This window comes from Bombina bombina, chromosome 12 (genome assembly GCF_027579735.1).
Source record: "Bombina bombina isolate aBomBom1 chromosome 12, aBomBom1.pri, whole genome shotgun sequence".
NCBI classification, from domain to species: domain Eukaryota; kingdom Metazoa; phylum Chordata; class Amphibia; order Anura; family Bombinatoridae; genus Bombina; species Bombina bombina.
This window is the reverse complement of record NC_069510.1, coordinates 60,573,508-60,586,601: the sequence shown is the minus strand read 5'-3', so window position 1 is coordinate 60,586,601 and position 13,094 is coordinate 60,573,508. Positions and strand designations below refer to the sequence as shown.

The 13,094-nt window shown below is 43.7% G+C and overlaps 1 protein-coding gene across 2 annotated transcripts in view; it reads right to left on the bottom strand.

The window, feature by feature from the left end:
* WDR13 (WD repeat domain 13) overlaps positions 1 to 13,094 on the bottom strand; it is a 65,199-nt gene that overhangs the window by 1,925 nt on the left and 50,180 nt on the right. For both annotated transcript variants that reach the window (XM_053696235.1, XM_053696234.1), the window contains exon 7: positions 15 to 195. In XM_053696235.1, the coding sequence (XP_053552210.1) occupies positions 15 to 195 (181 nt within the window). The remainder of the gene's footprint in view (positions 1 to 14; positions 196 to 13,094) is intronic.

Sequence of the window (13,094 nt, the reverse complement as noted above, 5' to 3'; positions counted from 1 at the left end):
TGCATCCCAATTACCTGTAGCCATGTCAAAAAGAAAAGAGAAGATACTGCCTCTGTCATCGCCTGCCCATAGGATCCGACCCGCTGAGTCAAAGGACAGTGATAGCACGCGGCCTGTCAGCTTACTGCTGCCTCCCTTTACCTTCTTCCCTGTGGAGATGTTCATTACATGAACGTTGTTCTTCCCATTTCCAACCTAAAAAATAAACATCAGGATGATAGAATGTGCCTATGTCATAAGAATTGTAATACTTTCAATACTTGTATTCAAGGCACCCCCCCCAAAGAATATGGGCATCCATGTTTGAAAGGTTCAGTCAAAATGGCTGATTGACCTGTAATCACGCCTAACATACAGGAAGTTGCTTAAAATTGCCTCTATATGAATCATAATTGTGACTTTATGTTCTTTAATTTGTGTGGATTTTTTGCATTGCTAACCCTGGGAAAACGCCAGTAAGCTAATCATGAGTGTAGTTACACTACCTGCGTTTTGTTTGGAAGCCACAAGCACTTTACCTATGTGTTAAAAAAAGGTCATGATTCAGATAGAGCATGCAGTGTTAAACCAGTTCATAATTTGCTTTACTCTGTTGATATCTTTTGTTGAAGGAGCAGTAATGCACTATTTGGAAGTAACTGAACACATCAGGTGAGTCAGTGACAACAGTAATATAAGAGCAGCCACCAATCAGCAGCTAGCTCCCATTAGTGGTGTCATTTCCCTTTTACTCGTTTTTAACCTCCGAAAAAATAAATATTTTGCTAGTTTTTGCACTCAAACTAAACAATCAGCATCTTGGGGTGCTAAGGTAAAAGGTCATGTAATACTCAGGGTAAATTTACCAGCCTGGAGAGTTCCTGTAGTTACATTTTCCTTCCTAAGATAGGGAGAGTCCACAGCTTTATTCCTTACTGTTGGGAAATGCAACACCTGGCCACCAGTAGGAGGCAAATACACCCCAGCCAAAGGCTTAAATATCCCTCCCACTTCCTCATTACCCCAGTCATTCTTTGCCTTTCGTCACGATAGGAGGTGGCAGAGAAGTGTCAGAAGATTCTAAGAGTCCTGAAAAAAAGGGTATCTGCCCTTTGAGATAGGACTGGAGTTTAAGTAATAATGTCAACCTCTGAGTGAGAGTATTGATGAAAGTTAGAGTCTTGAGATGCAAGAGGCTGTGTTCTGTTCCACAGCATGAATCATGGAGGTAAGATTGTTTCAATTTTTTACACATAAAATAACAGGGTCAAAGTGTGGCTCCTTTATACCTTGACAGAATCCAGGGTTAACATCCTCTGAGGGGGGTTTATTGAACAGATGGGGTTAATTATAAAGTATTAATTACTTACATGCTGCTTTGTGTGATCGTATTTTCTAGGCTCATAGACTGTGTTTTTGGCTGGAACAAACAGGTTTAAAAAAAAAAAAAAAGTTTTTATTTGTGTCCTTCTGTGGGTATAACCTGAGCTATGGAGGACTGACATGTTAGAAGGTACTTCTTCCGTACTAAATCCTACCTATTTATATTGTGAGGAGGCCGTGGTTTTCCCGCCCACTCAATTATGTTCCACATTCCTTAACACCGTTAAAGTCTAAGAAGGGAGACAAACCTGCTAAGGCTATTAGTCCCTCTGAGCCATCTACCTCTCAGGACTCAGCGTCCCGTGAGATTACTACCCTTGCTACATTATCCACTCCACATGCAGTTTCCCGTAGCACATTTAATCCTCCATCCGGAGGCCTTCTTCCTGCGGACTTTGCCACGCAGTTACAAACAGCGGTGTCTGCGGCCCTCAGTGCATTACCTCGCTCTAACAAGTGCAAGAGAAAGGTGAAACATAGCTCTCCTGACCTGGAGTCATCTACATATTTATCAGATTTAGCTATTATGTCCCAGTTGTCCGATGATGAGTTAACCTCTGTAGATTCAGAGGGTGAACTTTCTGGGTCGGAGTCCTTAACATCTAAGCCTCCTGCTGCAGAGGAACCGTCCTTTAGATTTAAAATTGAGCACTTGCATTTTTTATTAAAGAAGGTTCTGTGTACGTTAAGTTCCAGAGGCTGCGCTGCCTGAAGAACCTACGATACCTAAATTAGACAGTTTTCCGAAGACAGGAAAGTTCCTTTGACTTTTCCTGTGCCTGTTCAAATGGCAAACATTATTAACAACAAATGGGAAAGAATTGGATCTTCCTTTTCCCCCTCGTCTACTTTTAAAAAGTTGTTTCCGGTCCCGGACTCTCAACTGGATTTGTGGGGCTCCATTCCTAAAGTGGATGGTGCTATCTTTATGCTTGCTAAACGTACTACTATGCCTCTTGAGGATAGTTCTTCGTTCAGAGAGTCGATGGATAAGAAAATGGAAACCTTTCTGAGACAGATGTTTCAACATACAGGATTTTTATTTCAACCTGAGGCTGCAGTTGCCGGAGCAGCTACCTACTGGTGCAACTCTTTGTCGGAACGCATTAAGGTGGAGTCTCCCCTCTAGGATATTCAAAACTGAATTAAAGCTCTGAGAATTGCGAATTCTTTTATCTGTGATGCGAACATACAAATTATTCGCCTAAATGTAAAGGCCTCAGGCTTTGCGGTCCTAGCCCGCTGGGCGCTCTGGTTGAAGTCTGGACATAGAAGTCATATCCGCAGACCAAGACTCCTTTCTCTTCCCTTCAAGGGAAAGATTTTATTTGGTCCAGGTCTGGACTCCATTATTTCTACGGTTACCGGAGGCAAGGGTGCCTTCCTACCGCAAGATAAGAAGAACAAGTCTAAGGGACGACAATCTTCTAATTTTCGTTCTGACAAATCCCAACAACAACAATCCTCCTCCAAGCCCGAGCAACCCAAGAGTACTTGGAAGCCGGCTCAGTTGTGGAATAAGTCAAAGCAGAATAAGAAGCCCGTCGAAAACAAATAGTCAGTCATGAAGGGGTGGCCTCCGATCCGCGATCAGATTGTGTAGGAGGCAGACTCTTTTTTCAGACGCTTGGTTCAGGGACGTACAGGATCCATGGGTCCTGGAGGTAGTACTCAGGGATACAAGATAGGCTTTAAATCTCATCCGCCCAGGGGCAGATTCCTACTCTTGAACCGGTCTACTGACCAGAAGAGAGGGATGCCTTTCTAGGGTGCATTCGGGACCTATCCTCCTTAGGAGTTGTTGTCCCGGTGCCTATCAAAGAAAGAGGTTTGGGGTTTTATTCAAACCTTTTCATATTCCCAAAGAAGGAGGGAACTTTCCGCCCTATTCTGGAACTAAAGCTTAAACAAATTTCTCAGTGTCCCTTTCTTCAAGATGGAGAAGATAAGGTCCATCCTTCCTTTAGTTCAGGAAGGCCAGTTTATGACCACTATAGATCTGAAGGACGCTTACCTTCATGTTCCAATCCACAAAACACTTTCAGTTCCTGAGGTTTGCATTCCTGGACCAGCACTTCCAATTCATTGCCCTTCCATTTGGCCTAGCTACTGCTCCAAGAATCCTTACAAAGGTTCTACCAGAACTCAGTACCCCCAAGCACCATCTTTTTGTCTTACGGAAGAATACTTGGAGTCCCTTCTCAGTCTTCTTCGATCACATGGAAGGAAGATAAACTTGGAAAAGAGTTCTCTTATCCCAAGTACCAGGGTGGAATTCCTGGGTGCTATAATAGACTCCATATCCATAAGGATATTTCTAACAGACCAGAAACATTGCAAGCTAACTTCGGCATGTCTTGCCCTCCAGACCTCCTTGAATCCCTCCGTGGCTCAGTGTATGGAGATCATTCCTTTTGCCAGGTTCCGTCTCAGACCTTTACAACTGTGCATGCTAAGACAGTAGAACGGCAATCATTCTGATCTGTCTCTACAGATTGTATTAGACAGCCGGTCGAGAGAATCGCTCTCTTGATTGCTCTGTCCAGTTCATCTGTCCCGAGGGACGTGCTTCTTGAGACCAATTGGGAGATTGCGACTACGGATACAAGTCTATCCAGATGGGGAGCTTTAAGGGGTGCCAGGAATGCACAGGGGTTGTGGACTCAGGACTCCTCCCTCCCGATCCATTTTGGAACTACGGCAATCTTCAATGCCTTGAAGGCTTGGCCACTTTTGGGTTCGTCCCAGCTTATCAGATTCCAATCAGACAATATATCCTCGGTGGCTAACATAACCATCATGGGGGAACTAGAAGTTACTTGGCGATGAAGGAAGTATCTCAGATTCTGGAGTGGGCGGAGGCCCACAGCTGTTCTGTCAGCGATCCACATTCCGGGTGTGGACAACTGGGAGGCAGATTTTCTTAGCAGTAAATCCTTCCACCCAGGGGAATGGTCTCTCCATCCCAAAGTGTTTGCAGAGATATGCAGCAAGTGGGGGAAGCCAGAGATAGATCTCATGGCGTCCCCTCTCAATACCAAGCTACCCTGGTACGGGTCGAGGGACCCCCCTGGTACGGGTCGAGGGATTTCCTCCATTACCGCTTCTTCCTCGAGTGATGGCCCGCATCAAGCAGGAGTGGGTATCAGTAATCCTGATTGCTCCATCATGGCCACGGATCAAGTGGGGGTGTCCTCTTCTCCTCCGTTGAAGTAACCTTGTCGCCAAGATCTGCTGTTACAAGGTCCATTTGTTCATCAAAATCTAGATTCTCTAAAGCTGACTCCGTGGAGATTGAACGCTCAGTCCTAGCCAAGAGAGGTTTCCCTGAGAGTGTCATTAATACTCTTATTTAAGCTCGTAAACCAGTTACTCAGCGTATCTACCACAAAGGGTGGAGGACCTACGTATTTTGGTGTGAAGAGCATGGTTTTTCCTGGCACAGTTACGGTTTCCAGGATCTTTTTTTTCTCCAGGATGGACTGGAGAAGAGCCTTTCTGCTAGAGGGGACAGATTTCCTTCTTAATATGGGAAGAGTCCACAGCTGCATTCCTTACTTTTGGGAAATACTGAACCTGGCCACCAGGAGGCAAAGACACCCCAGCCAAAGGCTTAAATACCTCCTCCACTTCCTCATAAGCCCAGTCATTCTTTGCCTTTCGTCACAGGAGGTTGGCAGAGAAGCGTCAGAAGATTTCGGAGTAGTCTCTTATGGAAGGTAGTACTCTTCGAGATGGGACTGGAGTTTTAAGTAATCCTATCAGCCTCTCAGTGAGAGCATGGATGAAAGTTAGACTCCGGAGATGCAGGGAGAGTCTTTCTGTGAAACCATCCTGACTCATTAACAGCTCCATAAGCAATCAGCGTTTGAGTTTCGCTGCCTGCTTCCTACACTCAAGTCCATGTCAGGAGCGATGCTACTACACTGTCACACTTGAGAGGCCATGTTCCTGTTCCACGGCGTAGATTCTGGTAAGATTGTTTCATTTTTTATACATGTATGATAACGCAAGAAGACAGGGTCACAGTGTGACTCCTTTTATCTGTATAGAATCAAGGGTTAATATCTCCTGAGGGGGATTATTGAACAGTGGGGAATAATCTTATATGTTTATTTGATTTTATGCTGCTTTTGTGTGTGAGACGTTGGGGGCAATCTGTTGCTCTTTTCAGTCGCTTGGTTCAGCGACGTGCAGGATCCATGGGTCCTGGAGGTCATAGCTCAGGGTTACAAGATAGTTTTCAAGTCTCAGCCACCCAGGGGCAGTTTCCTCCTCTCAAACCTGTCTTCCTGACCAGTAAAGAGGGAAGCCTTTCTGGGGTGCGTAGGGATCTGTCCTCTTAAGACGTTGCCTATCGCAGAGAGGTTTGGGATACTATTCAAAACTTTCGTAGTACCAAAGGAGGGATCTTCCGTCCGATTCTGGACCTAATAGTGCTTTAACAAGATTTTATATGTCTTCTTGTTCAAGATGGAGACAATAGGGTCCTTTCTTCCCCTCCTTTGAGAGGAGCAGTTCATGACCACGATAGATATGCAGGATGCTCCCTTCAAGTACCAATCTTTAAGGACCACTTCCAGTTCCTAAGGTTTGAGTTCCTGAACCAGCAGTTCCAGTTTATTGGGCTTCCGTTGGGTCTAGCTACGGCTCCAAGAAATTTTTCGAAGAGTGGACCATTCGGAATCTCTCCTCCGTCTTCTTCGAGCCCCTGGATGGAAGATATATCTAGAGAGAGATCTCTTATATCAAGTACCAGGGTAGGATTCCTGGGTACTATAATAGACTCCATAGACATGAGAATATTTCTATCAGACCAGAGACGTTGCAAGCTAGCTTGCCTTCCATCTGTGGCTCGGTGTAAGGAGGCAATTGGTCTCATGGTGTCCAGCATGGACATCATTCTCTTTGCCAGGTTTCACCTCAGACTGTTGCAACTGCGCATGCTGAAGCAGTGGAACAGCGATCATTCGGATCTGTCTCAACAGATTTCTCTGGACAACCGACCGAGAGAATCCCTCTCGGTGGTTTTTTCTAGATCTCTTGTCCTGAGGGACGTCCGTCTTAAGACCATTCTGGGTGATTGTGACTACAATTGCGAGTCTGTCAGGATGGGGAGCTGTTTGGGGTGCCAGGAAGTCACAGGGCCTATGGCTCAGGTGGAAAGCTCCCTCCAGATCTCCTTTTGGAACTTCGGGCAATATACTATGCTCTGAAGGCTTGGCCTCTGCTGGGTTTGTCCCAGTTTATCAGATTCCAATCAGACAATATAACCTCGGTGGCTTACATCAACCATCGGGGGGGGGGGGGGGGGGAAGGAGAAGCTCCATAGCTATGAGGGAATTATCTCTGATTCTGGAGTGGGCGGAAACCCACATCTGTTCGCCGTCTGCGATCCACATTCTGGGTGTGGACAACTGGGACGCAGATTTTCTCAGCAGACAATCCTTTCATCCGGGGGAATGGTCTCTCCATCCCGAAGTGTTTGCGGAGATTTGCAAAAGGAAGATCTTATGATGTCTCAATACCAAGCTACCCAGATTTGGGTTAAGGTACAGGAATCCTCAGGCAGAGCTAACTGATGAATTAGCGGTGCCTTGGAGGTTCAATCTAATTTATCTTTTCCGGCCGTTTACCACTACTTTCTCGTGTAGTGGCTCGAATCAAGCGAGAGCAGGCGTCTGTCAGCCGTATAGAGTCAGTCCAGGATTAGGCTAGCATTATTATAGACACACGCTAGCACACTGAGGAAAACCTAGGACATGACCCACTCAGAAAGAAAACAAACCGTTAGTATGCAGGAAAAGAAAAAAAAAAACTGTGTACTCACAAATGCAGGGCCACAGGAACAGGTTACTTGATGAGAAGTTTGGGGAGAACAATGTATTGAAGCTTCAAAGCAGGCAGTGGATAATCCAAAAGAGTAGTCGGGCAAAGCAGGCAGAGGATATTCCGTTGTGGTCAGGCAAAGCAGTGGTCAAAGTCCCTTTAAGCAGATAAGTGGATTCAGCAACAGAGTGGTTGGGCAAGGCAGTGGTCAAAGTCCCTTTAAGCAGGTTTAAGGAGCAAATACTCACGGTCCAAATATGAGCCAAGAAGCAGGAAATGCTAGCTGACAAACAGGCCCAGAGGAAAGGTCCCACTGAGATTTAAAGGACCGGACGTCATGGGGGTGTGAAGAGAGAAGACCGCGTCACATTACTAGGCAACGTGACGCAGCAGGAAGAAAGAAGACTGATCCAGGAGTCGCGGCAACACAGCGATGATCGGATCATAACAGCGTCAGTGATACTGATTGCTCAGTCTTGGCCGAAAAGGATTTGGTTTGCGGATATAGTGGGATGTTTTCACCTCATCCGTGGAAGTTACCTTGTTGAAGGGATCTGCTGACCAAGGTCTATTTGTTCATCAATCTAGATTCTCTGAGGCGATTGAATGCTTAGTCGTAGCCAAGAGAGGGGTTTCTGAGAGAGAGTTATTTTTACTCTCATTCAAGCTCGTAAGCTGGTTGTTCGTCGCATCTATCATAAGGTGTGGAGGACCTTCTTACTCTGTTCTCCAGGATGAACTGGAGAAGGGTTTTCTGCAGGTCTCCTGATGGGACAGATTTCGGCCCTGTCTGTGTTACTGCACAAGAGGTTCGCTGAGCTTCCAGATGTGCAGTCATTTGTTAAGGTCTGCTAGGATCAGACCTGTGTTTAGATCTATTGCTCCTCCTTGGAGTTTAAATCTTGTTTTTAAAGTTTTGCAACGGGCTCCATTGGAGCCTATGCTTGAAGTAGACATTAAATTGTTGTCTTGGAAGGTTCCTTTTCTACTGGCTATTGCTTCAAAATAATGACAGCGCTACAAAGTAACATTATTCCCTCCTCCCACTGGCTGCAAGCACAAGCTGGTACTTTTAAATGTTTTAGAAAAAATTGTATCATGTGCGATCATGTCTTGAAGGGTAATGAAATATACAACTTTGATAAAAGTAAAAAATACATAATAGAGGGTAGAACAAATTGTAAATCCACATATGTGGTTTACCAATTGTTATGTAAATGTGGGAAAATATATGTAGGTCGTACAAAAAGATGTATAAAAAGAAGGTGGTACGAACACGTTGAGAACATTAAATCAGGGTATGATAAACATAGTGTATGTAACCATTTCAATTATGTACATAATAGGGATTTTAGTGATTTGAAGATTAGAATTTTGGAACAAATTAAACCTGGACCATGTCCTAATAGGAGATTGTTGCTACTTAGAAAGTGCGAAACCAAATGGATCCATCGCTTAGAGTGTTTGGAACCAAAAGGTTTAAATATTGATATTGACCTCCAGGCATTAATGGGTTAATAACTTTTTCATCTATTTTATTTATTTAGGTATTTAATAAATTTAATACTCCACATCCTCAATTTTTTAGGTAATAAATATTAGGCTTATCTTATTATAAATTTTAGTATTAGGTCTACTAGGGATAGAGTTTTTTTATAGATTTAGTATAGGGCTAGTTTTATATCTTGATTCATTCTTGTGGCTTTATACATTGTTTGCATTTATGTTGGTGTTTTTATATGGATCAATTGATTTTATGAATTATAATATAGCTATATATATCTATTTTTATACAGCTAAATGCATTTAATACTTGTTTAGATATGTTGCTATTTTAGTGTAGTTATATATGTGTGAGCCTTTTTTAACCACTAGTGCCCATATAATCCAAGTAACCTGTCAGATACGAGTGTATTAGGATATATGTGATAAAAATGTAAATCCCTTCCTGAGAGGAAGTATGTCAGGTGTGTGTATAAATTGCAGTCCTACAGGTAGTTTGTTAGCTTGTATTTTCATATACCCCTGAAGAAGTCTGCCCGTGTGCAGAGAAAACGCGTAGGGTAACTAACTCCTACCATCAAAGTGTTTAGGACTGCTGCTCTTGAGTTTCTCTTTGGCACCTGCCGTATGTGACAGGAAGTGGGTCTCTTGGTGCTGCTGGTCGGCGTCTGAGGTGTTCCCGCCGAGATTTGCTACAGACGAAAGACAACTAGCCAGAGGGCATTACCGCTCATACATTACTGTCATCTTGTAAGTGTGCAATTTTATGTGTGTGTCATTTATCTGAATAAACACTGCTGTGATTCGTGGATGCGCTGTTTTTTTCTTGTCATATCAAGAGATTGTGGTTCCTTTCTTATGTCCTAATCCTTCTTCATCAAAGGAACATTTTCACGTAATTCTGGATGTGGTTTGTGCCTTGAAGTCCTATCTTCAGGCCACAAAGGAATTTAGACAAACTTCTTTTTCTGTTTGTTCTATTTTCCGGGAAGTGTGGGGGTCAGAGGGCCTCTTCGACTTCCTTATCTTTTTGGCTGAGGAGTGTCATCTGTTTAACAGAGACAGCGGGACATAAGCCTCCTCTGAGGATTACGGCTCATCTACGAGAGCAGTAGTTTCCTCTTGGGCCTTCAAAAATAAGGCCTCTATGGATCAGATTTGTAAGGCAGCTACCTGGTCCTCCTTACATACTTTTTCCAGACTTTACAAGTTTGATGTTTTTGCTTCTGCTGAAGCAGCCTTGGGAGAAAGGTTTTGCAGGCTATGGTACCCTTTAGATTAGGGTCTGCCTCTCTTTTTCCCTCCCGTTAGCATTCCATGTACTCTAGAGCTTGGGTATAGGTTTCCTAAAAGTAAGGAATGCAGCTGTGGACTCTTCCTATATTAAGAAGGAAAACTTAAAATTATGCTTACCTGATAATTTCCTTTTCTTCTGTATAGGAAGAGTCCACAGCTCCCGCCCGTGTTCTTCGATGGGCCGCCCCAATTTAAATTTATTCTTCCGACACCTTTTTCACCCTGATATTTCTACTGTTCCTTATTCCCTCGGCAGAATGACTGGGGTTATGAGGAAGTGGGGAAAATATTTAAGTCTTTGGCTAGGGTGTTTTTACCTCCTCCTGGTGGCCAGGTTCAGTATTTCCCAAAAGTAAAGAATGCAGCTGTGGTCTCTTCCCATACAGAAGGAAAGGAAATGATCAGGTAAGCATAATTTAAGTTTTTGGCCCTGTTGGTTTTATTGCACAAGAGACTGGCTGAGCTCCCAGACGTACAGTCCTATGTTAAGGCTATGATTACAATCAGACCTGTGTTTAGATCTGGGGCTCCTCATTGGAGCCTAAATATTGTTCTTCCGGTTTTGCAACAGGCTCCGTTTGAGCCTCTGCATTCTGTTGAAATTAAATTGTTATCGTGGAAGGTTCTCTTTTATTGGTTTTTGCCTCTGCGCGCAGAGTTTCTGAGATCTCTGCTTTGCAATGTGAGTTCCCTTATCTGATTATTCATGCATACTAAATTAGGTTTTCTTCCTAAGGTTGTCAGATCGCAACATCAATCAATAGATTGTGGTTCCTTCCTTGTGTCCTAATCCTTCTTCATCGAAGGAACGTTTACTTCACCATTTAGATGTGGTTCGTGCCTTGAAGTTCTGTCTTCAGGCTACTAAGGAGTTTAGAAAATCTTGCTCTTTGTTTGTTATCCATTTCTTGGAAGTGTAAGGGGCAGAAGGCTACTTCGACTTCCCTATCTTTTTGGTTAAAGGGACACTGTACCCAAAATTTTTCTTTTGTGATTCTGATGAGCATGACATTTTAAGCAACTTTCTAATTTACTCCTATTATCAAATTTTCTTCATTCTCTTGGTATATTTATTTGAAATGCAAGAATGTAAGTTTAGATGCCGGCCCATTTTTGGTGAACAACCTGGGTTGTCCTTGCTGATTGGTGGATAAATTCATCCACCAATAAAAAAGTGCTGTCCAGAGTAATGAAACAAAAAAAAAGCTTAGATGCCTTCTTTTTCAAATAATGATAGCAAGAGAACGAAGAAAAATTGCTAATAGGAGTAAATTAGAAAGTTGCTTAAAATTGCATGCTCTTTCTGAATTACAAAAGAAAAAAATTGGGTACAGTGTCCCTTTAAGGAGTGTCATCCGCTTAGCTTACGAGACAGTGGGACATCCTCCTCCTGAGAGGATAATGGCTCATTCCACTAGAGCCGTGGCTTCCTCTTGGGCCTTTAAGAACGAGGCCTCTATGGATCAGATTTGTAAGGCGGCTACCTGGTCCTCCTTACATACTTTCCTAATTTTTACTAAGTTTGATGTTTTTGCTTTGGCTGAAGCAGCTTTTGGGATAAAAGTTTTGCAGGCTGTGGTGCACTAAGAATAGCGTCCGCATCTTCCTTTTTGTTCCCTCCGGTTATTCATTCAGTGTCCTCTGGACTTGGGTATAGTTTTCCCAACAGTAAGGAATGAAGCCGTGGACTCTCCGTATCTTAGGAAGGAAAACATAAATTTATGCTTACCAAATTCATTTCCTTCCCGATAGGGAGAGTCCACGGCCCCCGCACATTTTTTCTTGTCTATGGGCGGCCCCTATTTATTTTATTCTTCTAGCACCATTTATACCCTAATGTTTCTTCTACTTTTCCTTGTTCCCTCGGCAGAATGACTGGGGTAATAAGGAAGTGGGAGGGATATTTAAGCCTTTGGCTGGAGTGTCTTTGCCTCCTCCTGGTGGCCAGGTTCAGTATTTCCCAACAGTAAGGAATGAAGCCGGGGACTCTCCCTATCCGGAAGGAAAGGAATTTATCTGGTAAGCATAAAATATAAATTATGCTCACCTAATAATTGAATTTCCATCGTGGGGAGTAGAGTCCACGGCTTCATTCATTACTTGAGGGGAAATAAGAACCTGGCCACTAGGAGGAGGTAAAGACACCCCAGCCAAATGCTTAAATACCTCCCCCACTTCCCTCATCCCCCAGTCATTCTGCCGAGGGAACAAGGAACAGTAGGATAAATATCAGGGTATAAATGGTGCCAGAAGAACAAACTAAATTACTCTCCTCCCCACGACGGAAATTAAATTATCAGGTAAGCATAATTTATATTTTCCATCCAAAGGGGAGGAGTCTCCACGGTTTCATTCATTACTTGTGGGAACAAATACCCAAGCTTTAGCGGACACTGAATAAAAACAGGAGGGCAAGAGGCGGACCCTAATCTGAGGGCACCACAGCCTGTAAAACCTTTCTCCCAAAACTGCTTCCGCCGAAGCAAAAACGTCAAATTTGTAAAAAGGTATGTAAGAAGGACCAGAAAGCCGCCTTACAAATCTGCTCCATAATGGCCTCATTCTTGAAGGCACACGAAGAAGCCACAGCTCTAGTTGAACGAGCTGTGATCCTCTGAGGAGGCTTATGTCCCGCTGTCTCATAGGCCAAGCAAATCATGCTCCTCAACCAAAAGGACAAAGAAGTGGCAGAGGCTTTCTGCCCCTTGCGCTTCCCTGAATACACCACAAAAAGATGTAGTCTGTCTGAAATCCTTTGTAGCCTGAAGATAGAACTTCAAAGCTAGAACCACATTCAAATTATGAAGTAACCTCTCCTTAGGAGAAGAGGGGTTAGGACACAAAGAAGGAACAACGATTTCCAAGACTAAGAGTTCAATCTCCACACAGTCAGCCTCAGAGAATCTAGATTTTGATGTTGAAAAGGACCCTGTACCAACAGATCCCGGCGACAGGGTAACTTATATGGAGGCGACAATGACATCCCCACCAGATCCACAAACCACATCCTCGACGGAGCAATAAGAATAGCCGAAGCTTGCTCCTGCTTGATGCGGGCCACTACATGAGGTAGAAGTGGCAACAGTGGAAAAATGTAAACTAGG